Genomic DNA, 17,676 nt, shown 5'->3' with positions numbered 1-17,676 from the left:
TCTAATATGTCCTGTTATGCTTTTATCTATTGATACTCATGTTTGATTTTATTGTTCTTGTTTGCTGTTACCTGCCTCGATCCAATATAGGGAGAGGCGGGATACAAATAAATATTATTGTTGTTGTTGTTGTTGTTGTTGTTGTTGTTATGTGGGCAATTGACTTTTTTTTTCTTCCCAGAGTGACTCAAAATAACTTCTAGCAGGTGTGGAGAGCTAAAGCTTGTATTGGGCACCTGGACTAGGCAAGGAGAGGCATTTTTTCGACCAGGAAGTCAATTTTGACATTACTTCCTGTTTTATAAAAGGCCCTCTCCTGAGCCTAAAACAGCTGAAAAGCCAAAAATATGGTGAAATTACTGCCCTATGCCCACTAGATAGTGATTGGGGCAGAATAAATATTTGAATTTATTTTCTTTTCTATTTTTAACTGAAAAGTGTGGCATTGGGTATGCCCCACATCAGTTGCCCAGTGTTGCACCAAGGGAAGCTCCTTCAACCTATGAGAGATCTGCTTTTGATCTTAATGAAAGAGCCTATCATAGGAAATGTTCCATCATTGACAAAAGTGCATTTCCACAATATTTTTACAGTCAACTACACATTTAATCTTTACCTCCCCACTCCATACTTTCCTATAGCATAACACAACCCTGACATACAGTGGACCCTTGTTATACGCTGGGGTTTGGTTCCAAGATCTCCCGTGTATAACAAAATCCGTGTATGCTCAAGTCCCATTAAGTATAATGACATAGCAAAATGGTGTCCCCAATAAAAAATGGAAAATCAAGGTAAATTTATACTTTTTTGGAACATTTTCAAACCGTGTATGCTTAAATCCGTGTATAAAAAATCCGTGTATAAGAAGGGCCGACTGTACTGTGATACTGGATCATTAGAAATCTTCCTCTAGCTCTTGTATAGATGAGTTCATGGAACAACATTAATGCATTTTACTTTCTGCCCAACATATACAGCCCCTTCCTTACTTTGACCGTACAGTAAGGTAGATTGCCACATGCACCACTACAACTAGGAGGTGTTAGAGAACAAGATAGTAAGGGATATCACATCTAATTCTTCCTAGTAGTGGAGTGTGCTGGGAGAAGAAGAGCAGGGACTGCTGCATAGTCTTATTGCAGCTGTCTGTGGCATCACACTTTGCTACCAAGAGAAGGCTGTATATGTCACCACACATTACACTATTGTCTAGCACCTCGGAAATTCCTCCAGGCAGTGGTTCTATGACTTAAAAGGAAGATAGGGGGTACTTTTGGTTTTTGCAATGGTACTAATTCACTGAAAGTGAATTACTGAACAGAATAACTAATATGTATCGTGCAAAACTGGGAGTACAAATTGCATGCTTGAGACCTAACTGCATAGACCAGCAGTAGGCAGCTGTAGGGGAGTGAGGGACCATCCCTTCCTTGCCACAGTCCACACAGCTGCTTCTGGAGTAATTGGCTACCACATCACTTTCAGTTCTAGGAATCAGCCAATTTCCACCACTTTGTTTGGGGGGCTTCATAGGGACAGAGAATCAAACTGGTAAGGTTTTGAGCATGCTTTAAAGGTTTTTCAGCTGTTCCCCACAAAACTGGCTCCTGGGCTGAACGCTGCACTTTTCTGACCTCTACCCCTGCACAAGTTACAATCAGGGTGTGAAGGTCAGGTTGGGACCACTAAATATCATCCAAAGCTTTGAGAAATTTCTTTTTTGACCCTGTCCATGCTGCCTGAAGGATAGTGAGAGTTTAGTTCAAACAAGTGACTTTTCCACTCTCTGAGCCTGTCTGGTAGGTCCTGCCACCACATTCTTCTCCACTTGTACATTTCCACTGGTAATACTGCCTGCACAGGATTAAAGTCATTCCTCCTCCTAATTGTCACTGCTTCATAGTCAAGAAAGAAAACTGACACTGGCCCAAAAACAGCAGGAGTCAGCAGGAAAAGGCAAGGAAATATTTGAAGAGTGCTCTAATGCTTTTCAGCTCGACAACTGGAGTGGAACCATTTTCTGAAATCTTGTATTTTCCCAAACATATTATTTTTTAACAACATGTTTTCTTTCAACTAAGACAACCAGTGCGCTAACCTCTTTCTCTTGCTTCTAATCGTTGGGAACAGAAAAGACTAAAAAAAAGTTGATGTGTTTGTTTCTGTTACAACTTAACGACAGACACTTTTGATCCATTTGTTTTGGAGTTGTTGGAGGTTTTTTTGTTTTCAGATTCTCTGTTCTGTAGTCTATGGTTAGTGTAGGATTGGCAAAACACAAATCCTAGCACTAAAGCTAAATAATTTAAAAGGGGATGCATATATATCAGCTCTCCTCAAGTGAAGAAAAAAAACTAGATTCTATCTGATAAAAGAAATGTCCCGCACTTTACCATTCTTGATGGCATGCACTTACAAATCAATTTCATGGGTCCTTTGGGGATTCTGGTAGTTGTGATTCAATAATTAAATTTTCCAAGCTCTCTTTTTTATATTACTGTATATTATCACACGACAGTGGTTAAAAAATTAGAATCAGAACAACTGCTTTTGCTGTTATCCTATTGTCATCATCTCCTCTTCTCTCCTCTCCTCCTCCTGTTCCTCCTCCACTATTCCATCTTTTCCCCAGCCATGGGATTCAAGGCAGGGGTCATTGGGCCCACCTTGCTGAATTCTCATTTAGTTTCAACCCATGATTCTTGTTAATAGGGTATTTGCCTTTGGAGAGGGATGGAACCACATTTGGATTAGAGAATCCAAATTTCTTTGCAATTCATGTAACTTCCCCAACTACAGATTCATTAGAGTTGAAAAATAGATATTCTTACCACTCAAATGCATGATGGAGACAACACAAATCTGGATTCTAGATAGCTGTGATCTATATGGGCCTATGTTCCAAGTGCGGGTGTTGTGGGAGGGAAAGGAGGATGCCTCACTCTAAAGTGATGGGGTGAGGAGCCCCTCGTGTGAAAACCATGGGCCACCAGTGCTTGGAGCTTGAGGAGCAAATAGGTTTCAGAACCACTTTCAGTAATCACAATACAGGAGGAAAAGGAGAGCCTGACTGAAGTGCAGAAACTACATTATTCCTGAATGTGCCCTCATAAAATGGTTGTGAAGGACTGCTATCAGAATTTCAATATAGTGTGAGTGTCCTATAAGCAGGAGAAGCCTAATATTTTTATTTTTATTTTTTTGTTATTACACCATAATAATGGCAAATGTGTTTAGGATACAGTGCTCAAGGTATGGAAGTGGGTGCCTCTGCTTTTAATGCCTGCACTGAACTTATCATTCTTCCATAGCCTACTTGCTGATAGAAAATTGCCCAGAGAAGTACCAACATATCTTCTGACCTTATAGGAGAAAGAGGAGAACCCATTTTTTCCTGCATTCCCTGCTCATCTGGTGAAAATGGGGTTTGCCCACCTATCCACACAGTTCCTTAACACACACATATAACTACAGCCAGCCACTCTTACTAGACAAGGAGAGCAGGTGTGGTGTTTTAATGGGCTCAAATACAATTCTCAGGATTGACACAGTGAGATCATTGGTAAACGTGCTATTATATGAAAGACAATATGGAAAATGATAGCATTTTCCAAAGTAACAGAGGGGAGGGGAATGGCTCTAAAGCTTCACAGTATGTGTATTTCTTCCAGCAGTAATGATAAGGAGTATTTTATATGGGCGGCTGTTTGTTTTTAAGAACCATTTTAAAGCAAAGCCGTTTCATTATATTTTGAGAATATTGCTACTGCAAAGCTGAAACATTTTGCAAACGAAAGCAGAATGGGAGCTACCAAAAAAGCTCAGCTATATTGGATCATTATTTGTCTTTCATTCAAGTTACAATGCAAAGATGCAGATGTTATACATCTAGTTTTAAAATGCTCAATCTATGCTTATAATAATTCTAATAACAAATGTGTGAAATAGGCCAAGTAAATGAATTTATTTCAATTCAGGCCAATTCAGCTTTGCAGTTTCACTTTTGGTTTGTATAACGTCTAATCACAAAGCTTTTCAAGTGTAGCTGTTATTAACTTCTTTCATTAACTTATATTCAGGAAATATGGTTGTTTTAAGTAACAATAAAGGGCCAAAGCCTTTTAAATGTCTGGGTGTTTTACCCCTGCACAATTTGTGAACATGCAATGAAAGAAACGTAAGGATTTATCTGGTATGTTTACTACCCTCTCTCCCTAAAAACACTGCTGCAGTACATTTTAATTTTTGTTTACTCCCTTGAAAACCTCTATTTTAATTTCAGCTGGATGCAATAAAAGCTATTGCTCAGCCAGCGTTGATTAACTGCCCCTTTGTTAAGTGCTTTCAAAGCAAAAGCATCTTGTGTGTATTACGAATGAGGTATATAGTGAAAATTAGTGCAATTTACTGGAGTACAACGAGGCTCTCATAATAGCATCTAGGTATACTTCTCATTTGACAACTTGTATATACTAAGGAACTTCGGGGTGGTACTTTCCTTCTGAATGGGGTGGAAATGTTGGCAACTGCATCAGGTTCCACATTTATTTTTATTTTAAGAAGAAAGAAAAACCCTGAAGGCGTGCACATAAAGGAGAGTAGAAAACAATTAAATGTGGGGATGCATGAGATGCACCTACCATGAAAGAATCTGGTTGTATCCATACTGGAAGTCTCTGTCCTGACACTTCTGGACAGGATATGTCAATTGGTTCTCATGGAAGTAAAGGACCTTTTTCAATTTGCCAAGGTCAGGCCGAAGGGCAACAAGTTCAGTCAGGTTAAGCACCGAGCTTGCAAAGAGGATCCTAAGAAACAAGGAAAGTAGTGTTTACTGTCTACAAGCCTGCTCAAAAGTGTCACCCTTCACCCTTTCCCTCCCACCGTTCTCCCCACAAGAAAAACATAACCTCTACAGGGACACATCAGTGGGTAAGCCTTAATTCCATGTAACATCATTCTAAGTTTTGATCTCTTAAAAAACAGCTAAGGACTCAAGTAGAAAAGCAATGAATCTCATTGGTTTTCTCTGCTCAGTTACAGAGAGATGCAAAGTTCTTTTTTTAAAAAAAAAAAGGCAAGGGGAGAGAGAAAGAAAAGAAAAGGAGCTGGATGAGTTTTATTGAAAAATGTAAGAAAAGCTGTGTCTGAAGGACAAATGGAACAAAGATAAGGCTGACTGGGGAATACTTTGCTTGCCAGTTTCATTACACTTTACTTCTTTATGCAACCAACTACTGAAATTCAATATACGAGCCAGTATGGCACATGCTCATGTTATGACATAAAACCTTTTGATTTATGCAATAGACACATCTAGTGTGGATTTATTTTTCATGTTCAGATTTCCTTTTCCTATTTTCATTCTGTATCCACCATAGCCTTTGTTGTTTTGTTCATTCTAGGCTATCTTATTACCATGATATGAACTGTTGGCAACGCTGGTCACCTTTTTTAAATTATACAACACAGGTGCAAATACCACAGGGATAGTAAAACCACCACTTCAAAGGTAATTCAGGTATATAGTCCTACTTAGTGACAGATCTGGCCACTTCTTCAGCCCCTGAAAGATACCAGGATGCAACACATTTATTTCAATGGAAGGAGCTAACTTGAATCCTATGGTGTTCTTCAGTGCTGATTTTAAGCATATATGGAAAAACAGATTATCCTACATCAAACTTCCAGAAAGTGGAAGCCAATACCCCAAGAGACTGTTAGAACTTGAAACACAGTTCTCACATTTTCTGTTTCATTCTTTGATTCTCCAAGATTATAGCCTGTCCTTTCATTCATTCAATCATTTATGGTCATAGACCAAAATGTAACATAACATAACATAATATACAAATACAGCTAAAATTCCTAAAACATAGTTTAAATATACTAAATTTGTGTCTAATATCCATGGATTAAAAATTTAAGATTATTGAAGTTTAAAGATACAGTTTGAACAGTTCAATCATATCTAAACCTCCATTTACTTTCATATTAATTGACTACTTGTAGTAATGACAGAGGCACAAAACCTACAAACCTTCTCTATAATTTGTGGATCTGAATCATCAAGTAGGAGAGATAGATAAAATCTTTCCAATCTGCCCAGAATTTTTGGTAAAATTGGGGTAATTAATTTGGAACAAATACCTTGGTAAAATGAGCAATAAAATAAAACATGGTCAGGAGTCTCTATATCTACATTTGTATAAAGGCAAGTGTGCTTATTATATGGTATTTTTTTATATCTGCCTTCCAATATTGTGGATGGAAGCACATTAAATCTTGCCACAGTAAAAGCGCACCTAAAGCCTGTCATTTATGTTCCCTATCAACAAACAACACACACAGACTCAGCACTCCTCCAGAATGGTCTAAAGTAAAGCCACCTTTCTCAATCTTTTTTCCTCTGAGAACCCCTTGAAATAATTTTAAGATCTGAGGGAACTCCTGCATAAAAATGATTATATCTACAACTCAACTTTAAAAAAAAAAGTTTGGGTTTTTTGTTTGTTTGTTTGTTTAATCACAACCTCTTGCACAACCTGAGGGTTCCAGAGAACCCTGCTTCAGAAATTCTGGTCTAAAGAGTTGACTTCTCATGATATACAGTTCCTTTTCTTTCTTGCAGAATTGGAATCTGCATTCCTGAATATGTGCGAAGGGGCGACCCCTGTTATCGTCAATGGGGCGCGCCCCCCCCCCCCGTGGTGCGTGTCTCCATTTTCACGGGGGTGGTGTACAGAACCGGTCTGCATGGACTCAAAAATGATATCAACAAGTACTGAAACGTCCCAACACATTTTCCTTGTCTAGAGGAACCTTTGCATCAAGCTTAATTTGGGGAGTGAACTGTGTTCCCAACAGCCTTCTGTAATCATTTATTTTTATTCAAACTGAGATTAGCTTCCACGGAGATGCATCACCAGAACATCTCAGGCAACTAACACACCTTTGATCAAGTCCAAGACCATTGTCAAATAATGCCTGTAAAAAGTGTAATTCACACATTAATTAGATTGATAACATAACCTTAGCATTACTACTCACTATGGTAATCTATAGGGAGAAGGTCTGGTGCCACTAAGTAGTGTGAAATATGAGTCTCATTTTATCCTAAAGGTGTATTGGCACAGTATAAGTCTCCCCTTTAAATCCACTTCACATGTTCATCCTGAATCCATTCTTGAATAGCAATTCCAGATCTTATATTTTTATATCAAGAACAGACTGCATTAGAATGCAGAACTGGGAAAATAGGTTTCCTCATGCTCTACTAATATCTTCCTCGGACTCCTCCTTCCATGTTCCTTGCTTAGCCACATGCTAGGCACAAAGACTTGGCCGTACCAACATGTTTTTTTCTCCCTTTGCAATGCTGCTCATAGGGTCACTTTCTCTTATTCTCTTCTTTTTCTCTCTCTCTCTTTCTCTCTCTCACATACACAGAGTCCTTACTATCTGTTGGTCTTACTAACTGCTTATGATAGGGTGAGGGGGTGGGGAACCTTGGGTGCGCCTGATGCTTTGGACCAGAACTCCCACAGTGCCTTATCACTATTAATGCAGGAGGATTTAAAGACTGAAATATGCAAACAGTTCGTGTTATGTCTGTCTGCATGGTTCTCATTTCTGGTCAGGAAGACATTCTGCATTGATAGGACAATGTGATCAAGGAATAAAAGCAATTTACAGAAGTATGCACTTCCTCACACATGCAGAATAATAATATAGCACAACTGTCTGTCAAACTGTGTCCAGGTTAGTTTACATAGTTACTTTCTCCCTGTATACAGTCATGGCCTGCTTGCATCTACATGTGTATCCATCATCCAGTTCACATGCTTCTTTTTCTTGGCCGCTGCCACACTGCGAAATTAATAAAACTCCTTAATTGCCAAGGCTCAATGCTATAAAATCCTGGGATTTGTAGTTTGGTGTGGTACCAGAGCTCTCTGACAGAGAAGGCTAAATATCTCACAGCATGGCAGTTAAAGTGGTGTCACACTGCCATTAATTCTGCAGTGTGGATGCAGCCTTGGTCACCAAAAGCTCCCTCTGCATTATTGAGGGGAAGAGGTATCTTCAAAACATGATAAAACTTAATTTGTTTTGTTTTTCCCCAGCAGTTGGCCCATTCTACCGTACCCCTTGTCTTCTTTGAAAGCCCAATGAATAAAGCATCCTTCACTCTCCACCACATCCCCATTCACTGCCAACCAGGTCAATACTAATATTCAGCTCAAGCCAATAGAGTGGTTCCCAATAGGTGGTTTCCGCCTTGATTCCCTTCTACCAGCATGTAAAACCTTTCCTGTTACATCAGGGTTTTAGGAATGGACTGTGATGGGTTTTTAATACTGTGTTAATTTGTTAATTGTTTTATATTCTGTCTTTTAACTCTACAAATTGTTTGATTGTTTTTACCTCCAACAAAGATAAAACTTGTTTAACATGTTTTACCTTCTGGATCGCAAAGGAAGTTTCCTTTTGTGTTACTAAAGGAGTTTAAATATTATTTCCCAAACTTTACGACTCTTTGTCTTCCAAAACTCATATGACCAAAAAGGAGGAATGGCCTCTGCCAATATGGATATTCCTCTGTGCCACCTTAACTGGGAACACCTATAACAACATTTTGACAAACTGTAGGCCTGTGACTTCATCATCATCTTTTTTTCTTTGTCCTGTTTGATTTTTAACACCTTTGCCTGTTCAAGAACCCAGTGGAACTGCAAAAACTTGTATCATGTATTTTGGGCATTTTGGTTGGCCCAATAAAAGTATTGCTATTTTGTGGATTTTGAATGTTATTGTACTTTGTTGCATAGCCATCATGGGTATCCCTGGATATGAAATTGTTGATTTGTTATATATTACCAATTTTTGTGTATTTGTAATTTGTATTATACCAGTTTTAATAATTTCTAATCCATCTTGAATTCTATGCTAAGAATGAAGAGATACAAATGAATGAAATAACAATAATAGTAGTAGTAAACAACAACATAACAAGGAACTGCAAGAGACCAAAGAGATATCAGCATTTTGTTTACGGGAGCCATGTTCCTCACTTGTGAGGTATCGCAGGGCAGAAAGAATGCCTATTAACCACTGTAAGTGATGTATAGACCAGTCCTTTTGATCATGGTCCAATTATAGTTGTCCATTCAGTAGCTGTGAAAAACACATCTCACAAGGCAACATTTCATACAGCAGTCTTAATTTCCTTAATACAGTCATTAGTGCCATCTAAAGACACATTGAATGAATTGAACTTCTGTAGGTGTTAACTGCCCTCAAGTCGATGCCAACCCATGGCAACCCTGTGGATGAGACATCTCCAAGACCTCCTGTTCTCAAGTCCTCTGCTTAGTGAAGTCGAAGGCATTAATGGCTGGCATCCATAGTTTTTTGTGGGTTTTTTGGGCTATGTGGCCATGTTCTAGAAGAGTTTCTTCCTGACGTTTCGCTGGCGAAACGTCAGGAAGAAACTCTGTCTAGAACATGGCCACATAGCCCAAAAAACCCACAAAAAACTATCCTCTGCTTAGGTTCTGCAAATCCATGTCCCTGATCTCCCTAAGTGAGTCAGCCCATATAGTTTGTGGTCTTCCTCTTTCTACTTCCCTCTACATTGCCTAGCATTATTGTCTTTTCCATTGAGCCATGCTTTCTCATGATGTGGCCAATTATGACAGCCTCAGTTTGATCATATTTGCTTCCAAGTAGATTTCAGGCTTGATCTATTCAAGTACACATTATGTCATGCTGGGGCTTCTGCAACTCTTCACTTAATAAATTCCCATTGATTCAGTAGTTTTAACTTTAAAAAAAAAAGATTTAGGCCACTCTTTGCAAAGACTGCTGTCCCTACAAAGACAGATGCAATGCTAAAGACAGACAAATTTCAGAGCCATGCCTACTCCGTGCATGATCACCACATGAAAAGCATCCATATGGAGGGGTGGGATGGAAGCAATATACAGTACTCAAATTCTTCTTGAGACACCAAACAAATGGTTACATATTCCACTTATGTGTATCCTTCACTGTATCTGGCAGGGGTCATCCTGGCTTTTTGAGTAAATTTGCCAAACCATTTGCCAAATCAAATTTTCATTTGCCATATTTTATTCACACTTGTTAATCAAAAACTTGTAAGTATTCTGAGATTGTCTGATTTTAATTATGAATAAATCAAAGGAACAAGGAAGGAGAGGAGAAATACTCCTACAAATACAGACACACATATGTGCACACACTTCTCTCAGCCTCAGTTTTACTAAGTAAAGTAAGTACTTGGACAAAGCAGAGAATGGTCTTTCAAAATGTAAACCAATGCAAACACCTAATAAAAAAAATCTAGCTGCCCTCCTGCAAAATTTAATGCAAATTGAAAAAAAGCAGCTACAATGCTATTTTGTCTATAAGACTGAAAACAACTACAATGGACTATATATATATATATATATATATATATATATATATATATATATATATAACTAAGTATATTCATAAGTTGGGTGTAGTTCCCTGTCAAAAGGCAGTAAGTGTTATGGCCAGATCAGAAGAGGCAACTGGAAAGTCCCATTTCCTCCTAGTGTGGAACCAGCTCATTCATTTATGCTGCACCATTATGCCTATGTCAAAAAGACACTATTTAATGATAATTCTTTACAAAGAGTGATCAGCCTTTTGCTTTCTTTTTTTTCTGAAGAAGAATTTATCAACTGCAAACTGGCAGCAGATGTAAAACCCAATATAAAATCTTGTGATACTTCACTGCTATATTTGTTTGTTTCTTTTTATTTATTGCATCTGTTTCCTGCTCTAGAGTTGGAAAGGTTCTCAGAGAGGCTGACATATCAGTCCCTACCTTCAGCTTTACAATGTTAAAAAAAAAAGGCATGACACAGAAGAAAAGGAAAACAGGAATATCTAGGTATGAGCTCTTAATATTATGAAGCTCTATCGCTGGTGGAGTTGCTGGTGGATGACAGATGGAGACAGGCAAAGCCCAATGGAACTGACTTCCCAGGAGACATCATAGTGGTTAAATTGTTAATTTTTTGTGCTTGTTGTTTACCTTACCTCTTATGGGAACTCTGGAAAACTAAATATTTGTCTCTTTCAATGAGATGATGCTCCCACATGAGTGATCACATTTTTTTTTGTTTTTAATTTCTTATGCCATGACATTATAAAAAAATATACCCAGATCTACTCCTCAGGTCTGTTTCCCGTTGCTACAAAGCTCCGGTTTTAGAGCTCAAACAACACATGACAGTAGACATTATTCTGAACATGCCCACAGAGGAGCTGCATATTTGTCTAATGGACTCCTATGCAGGGCACTGGAGGATATGAAGAAGAGTATTTCCACTTAACACCTCATGCCAAGAAAGGAAAAGGAAGTATATTATTATAATGGAACTCATGACATAAATATATGTCAGCTGTCATTCCATGTGACATCAGCTTTCATTTTACCTCAGGTTATTATTTCAGTAATAAATCCTAACAAGGTGGGCTTTATCATCCCACAGAGTCTATGCAGGAGGTAAGGACACAAGGTGATACCAAGAACGCTAGAAACATGATAATTCCTGACAGCTGCTGCTTGAGCGTAAGTTAAATTGAACAGTTTGTCTCAGCATAAAGATGCTATAAGGTTTTATGCTTAATTTTTTTTTAAATTAACATAAAACCCAGAGAAAGCCTAGTTAGGCAATCTTTCACAAACATGACATACTACAATCACTGCATAAGCTGGATTAGTACTTATTACCATGCTACTGGAGAATTAAGCTGTTTTTAGACCACCAAAGAGCTTTAAATTGCAACTTTTGTCTCTGTAAGGGAAACCTATATTTAAACTGTCTGCAAAAGTCAAATTAAAACAGCTACATCATTAGCGTGTTATCTCACAAAATAAGTGTACAGTTAAAACTGCTGTTAACATTACTCTTACCCAACCTGATCAATGAGGCAAAAAAGCAAGATGTTAATATGCAATTCCTTTTCTATACCATATGAGCAAAGCACATATATACAGTATGCATGCAAAGACAGAAAGAGCATGCAAAAAATAAAATAAAAATCACCAACACTTATTAGGCTATCATCTGTTCTAAATAATCAACACAAAATGATGCCAAATTCTTTACAATCATGTAGTCAGCCACATGCTCTCGCTGCACAACCAAAATTTGCCCATAATTGGAACAAATAGAATGGTACAAACTCATATGTGAGTGAATGAATTGTTTCAGACTTTCATACCCATTAGGCACATGTGTAATATATTAGATACACATAAATCTACATACATATTTGCCAGTCCTTTGGTCTGCAGAATGTAAACTTGAAAACAGCTCAGTATTTATGTTGAATGATGCCCCAGTTTGCCAATGGATTGCTGTCTAAATGTGATTTTTGGTGGCCCAATCTTATTTAATGGCTTTAGGATCACTAGTACCAGCACTAAATTGCACAGCTGTAGCTAAAAGCCCAATACAGTTCCTGGCAAGGTTATATCTGACCTCTGACACTGACTTGCTTGCCAAGTCACCCCCCTCCTTTATTTAGGGAATGGGAATGGATGAAAGCCAATAAACTGAGACTCAATGCAGATAAAATGGCTATGGCAAAAGAACACTATGGAGGCACTGTTAGTAGGTGGCTGCTCAGCCCAACTGAGTGGTCTTCAGCCGTTAACAAATCTGGTTATACTCCACTAAAGAAAATCAAAAAGACAATTAGGGATTGCCCAATGAAGCTGAATGTTGGGAGATTCAGTGATACATAAAAGAAAGTATTACACAGCACATAGCTAACCTATGGAATTCTACCATAAGATACAGCGGACATGAATGAAAATAATGTTTAAATTGATTAGGCAGATGTATAGAGAATAAAGATTCTCAATGGCTACTCATCGCAGTGACTATATGCTACTTTCAGTATCGGAGGTAATACACCTCTCATATTGATTGACTGGAATACTAAGTAGCATGAGGGTGCTTTTGTGCTCACATTCTGCTTTTGGGTTTCTTACATGCCTCTCCTTGGTCACAGTAGGAAAATTCAAAGTGCTGATATTGAAACTCTGGAGCAAGGCTGTCTGTACCATTTTCTTTTGTACCTACTGACCCAAACTTTAAGATAGCTTTCAGAAGCTCTTCTGTAGGTATGACCAGAGCTAGGAGAAAGGAGCTTTTTTTTAGTGATGACATCCCTCTCCAATGAGGATCCCTTGGCCTAACTGGACAAGAATGCCCTCCAGTGAAGGATGCCCAGCACACACATTGTCTATTCATTACAAAGTGATGACTTTTTAAAAATTATTTTCTCAGGATCTTTTTTTTTAAATCTCTGAGTTTGTCATGCTGTTCAGATTCTTTGCACTTTATATTATTTACTCGTGTTGGTTTTACTCTGGTTTTATGTTGTTTTGGATTTGATGGCTGTTCTAAATTCTTTTAATGGTTTCATTTTTCCCTTATTATTCTAGCTTGCCAAGAGAAACATATTACTAATGGGTGTATAAACAATGCAAACCAAGTAAACAAACAAAACCCTCTGTCTACTCCTTCTGCATACTCATGCAAAGGGTCCTCTGTACTACTGCATGTTATGACCAGATGGCAAGCACCAACTGCACATTTTAGACAAATGTGCTCAGTTCCACCTTATGAACTATTTATTCAGCCCATTCAGTGTTCTAACAGTGCATAGTAAAACTATAGAACAACAAGCACCTGATTATCTGCTCCTGTTGCTCCATGAACTTACTGCTTATGCATTACTCCTGCTACAGCTCCATGGAACAGCATAGTAAAGCTGAAAACTGTTGACATCACTGTAAGCTAGGAATCCATGATAATTTCATTCATCTCTATACTGCAATGTTTCCCAACCTTGTGCCTTCCAGAGGTCTCGAGAGTATGACTCCTATCTCCAAATCATTCAGCGCATCTCGAAAGCACCAAGCTAGGCCAATTTGATGTACTTGGTTAAGAAATAAAGTAGATCCACACAACTAAAGGACAGGTGTGTGTGTATGCACCTTTTGGTCACCTGTCAATTTATAGTGATCAGATGAATTTCATAGGAATACTTAGAGGTGGTTTGCCATTGCCTTCCTCTAAAATACAGCATAGAGCACCTGGTATTCGTTGGTTTCTCCCATCCTAGTACTAACCAGGCCTGACCCTGCCAAGCTTTCAAAATCAGTTTGGAGCTGGTGCCTTCAGGGTATTTGAACAGTCACTAAAGTGTAAATAAATATCTGTAGTTTAAGAAAGTCATACTGTAAGGGAACTTGTTATATTCCAATGTAAGGTGAGGGCAGAATGCATTATACAGAAATACAGTACAGCTGGCCCTTCTTATACACAAATTTTTTATACACGGATTCAAGCATACACGGTTTAAAATGTTCAAAAAAAGTTAAAAAAATCAAATATCAAACCTTAACTTTCCATTTTTTATAAGGGACACCATTTTGCTATGTCATTATATTTAATGGGACTTGAGCATACACGGATTTTGTTATACATGGGGGATCTTGGAACCAAACCCCAGTGTATAACAAGGGCCGACTGTAGGAAACTCTTTACAAAGTACATTACGGGACACAGTACTTCTAGAGAGCCAGATCCCAGGGATGCCTTCGAATTTTATATAATTCCCTTATAAGACTCCTAATAATTGGTAAAAAATAAGAAAGAAGCTTAAGTAATGTTCAACTGGGTCAGACCAAAGAACTAGTCCTGCATTATGTCCTCAAGTAGCTGAGCAGATGTCTATGGGAGGTAAGATTGTGAACAATACTTGCCAATGTTGTTGTCCTTGATGAAGAAGGGTACTCTGAAACATGAAAACAACCCACTGGGAAAAAATGGGTAATCACTACAAGATTTTTCACATTTCATTACTTTTTATGTGCACATACACATAAAATATTTTGCTCAAAAGGCACTCTGTGAATCAACTTTTCACGACAAGTCCCTAAAAACAAAAAAAGTATAAAAGCTCTCATAATTCTGCCCTGGGGAGAGGAGACGTTAGATGTTGAAACTGTTAATTTTTCTGTTTGAGAGTGCAATAAGCAAAGATCTCAATTCTAAGGGGAATCCAAAGTAAAGGACAGGATTGCTTTAGCACCGTTTATCTAATTTACTTGTCCTACACTCTTACATCCTATCTTTAAACAAGTACTTAAGTGGGAGACATAGTTCATGGAATACTTTGTCCCTTTGTTCTCTTTGAAAAGCACCTTTGTATGTTAACTAACACTTTTTATCCATAAGTTACAGAAAAGTGCTTACATCAATATTCAGTTATTAATTATTAATTATATATTAATATTCAACCAACATGTAATTGTGATATTTTGATGAAGAATATGGAAAATATACAAATAAAAATGAAAAGCTTTTTCATTTGTGCTTCAACAATAAGCCATTTTAAAAATGAGAGCAAAGATTAGTGATAAATGATAATATATAAGAATCTATACTATAATAAATAAAAAATGAAGACTAATTTATTATTGGAATGGCATGTACAAATGTCAAAAAGGATTAGATGATAAAACTATTTTAGAAATTCATTTTTTATACAGAAACTAATTTGAAATGTTTACAGAAATAATTAAGTATTACTATTGTAATGTTCTTTATTTTTCAGAACAAGTCACAAGGGCTGTCATCCCTTTCATCTTAATTAGTCGATGTGTTTGTTATATTTGTTATGTACTTCTACAAACATTTACTAACATTAATTGTTGGGAAAAATATTTTTCCTCTCAATGTAATTACTATATGTACATAGTAATATATAGCTAGCAAATACCTAAGATTGCAACTCATTCATTATTTGACAATGTGGATAGGGGTTTTCCCCCACTCATTTCCACCCAAAAAGCAATTTAATACATATCAAAAAGTCTGAATGCTTATGAAGAGGAAATAGGCAAAGTAAGGACACTGAAAATATAGCAGCTAATTCTAATGTGCTGTTAATGTTTTGTCCTCTGAACTAAAAAATCCTGGCATATAGTGCTTCAAAAGGATTGTGCTGAACTAGAAACAAACATGCATCATGCGCTGGACTGTACGCAGACTTTCTGATACACACCACAAAACACCTACACTTTTTGCTCACATACTATTCTGGTGAAGGGTGGGAATTTACTTGTCCTCAGTGAGGCAGGGTGTTTTGACATGTACAGACAGCCCATTGAGAGCTTGCTAGCCACTGCATGACCCTCCACTCTACAGCAAGAAAGAGGCAAAGGCCACTCAAATTTCTGCAAAATATCCCAGCACAAAATATTCTGTCACTTTGTGAAGCACAGCTGAGATCTAAGTTATCTGAAGGATCATATTCTGTCATATGAGTATGCCAGCATTTTGACATTTTCTGGGGAGGTCATTCTCTCTGTCCTACCACCATCGCAGAGGGCCTTCTCAGTGGCTGTTGCTGGGCTCTGCAACACCATCCTTCCTATTTTTTCACAGCAGACAAATACCTTTTCTGTTTCTGCAAGCCATTGGAAGTAGATTGTTTAGGGGGAATGGGCCTTGCATCATGTATTGGATTGTATATTAGTTGTTTTCTTTTTAAACGTTTGTTTTAACTGGTTTATTTTTTATTATTATTAATTAATCACAGTATTTAACTTCTGTATACTGTGAATTTCTAGCCATGTTTGTTTTAAGTGTTGTAAGCTGCTTTGAGTCCCAAACTGAGAAAAAAGTGGCATATAAATATTATAATACAGTGGGCTCTTGGTATCCCCTGAAGTTTGGTTTGAGGACCTCCTATGGATACCAAAATCGATGCAGTGGTGTAGTAAAATTGTATCCTTTATTTTAAAAATGGCATAATCAAGGTTTCCATTTTGGAATTTATATGTATTTTTGAACATGTTCAAGTCATGGATGGTTGAACCTGTGGATAAGTAATCAATGGATACATAGGACTACAAAGCACACACAGTAAGCAAGCACAGAAAGACTGTGTCAATGATTAAAAAAAGCCTACCCATATGAGGCTTCTAAATTTTAAAAGTCCAACAAGGCAGCAACTGTTGTAGTTTAGCTATGCAAATTGGTGAAAATCATGTTTGCAAATGGGTGAACTCTCTCAAGATCAACAGAACCTATATTTCTGTCTCACAAGAATGAAGAAAAATGTTTGAGCATAAGTAAAAATTTGATGGCCATGTCACACCACAAAGCTTCTCATATTATAGTCGTACAGCCCACTTCTTCTGAAGCTTGCATAAACTCAAATGTTCCAAGTGCTGATAACACAGCATGAGGAAGTATAGCATGGTCCTCTCATATTATCCCCAATATTTGGGGGGGAAATGAGGCACAGTCATTGTTTCCAAACCACAGGGAAAGTGAATGCTGGTTCTCTCTTGCCAAGGAGTGGCCTGTGCACATAAAGGAGTCTTGCACTCTTGCAAGATAGCAGTACACAGCAACAGGGATTTGCTCCTCCCTGGTCTATTGACTCCAAGGAAGCCTCCCACTGCTCCATTTCTGGAAAGGGATGGCTGCTTGGCTTCCCTGATCCTCCAGGCACCTTTCAGGTGGATCACCCATCAGTCCTTCCCCACAGGAGCTCTTCTCCTTTGTTTTTCTGCTATCTTGT

General features: G+C 37.9%; 1 protein-coding gene across 11 annotated transcripts in view; it reads right to left on the bottom strand.

Annotated features, from left to right (window-relative positions):
• Nucleotides 1–17,676, bottom strand: part of GTDC1 (glycosyltransferase like domain containing 1) — a 280,090-nt gene that overhangs the window by 127,149 nt on the left and 135,265 nt on the right. For all 11 annotated transcript variants that reach the window (XM_042442163.1, XM_042442191.1, XM_042442183.1 and 8 more), the window contains one exon: nt 4,644–4,811. In XM_042442163.1, coding sequence (XP_042298097.1) covers nt 4,644–4,811 — 168 coding nt within the window. The remainder of the gene's footprint in view (nt 1–4,643; nt 4,812–17,676) is intronic.

The sequence above is a fragment of the Sceloporus undulatus genome, chromosome 1, assembly GCF_019175285.1.
Source record: "Sceloporus undulatus isolate JIND9_A2432 ecotype Alabama chromosome 1, SceUnd_v1.1, whole genome shotgun sequence".
In the NCBI taxonomy this organism is placed as follows: Eukaryota; Metazoa; Chordata; class Lepidosauria; order Squamata; family Phrynosomatidae; genus Sceloporus; species Sceloporus undulatus.
The sequence above is the reverse complement of the archived record's forward strand: the minus strand, read 5'-3'. Positions and strand labels throughout refer to the sequence as shown.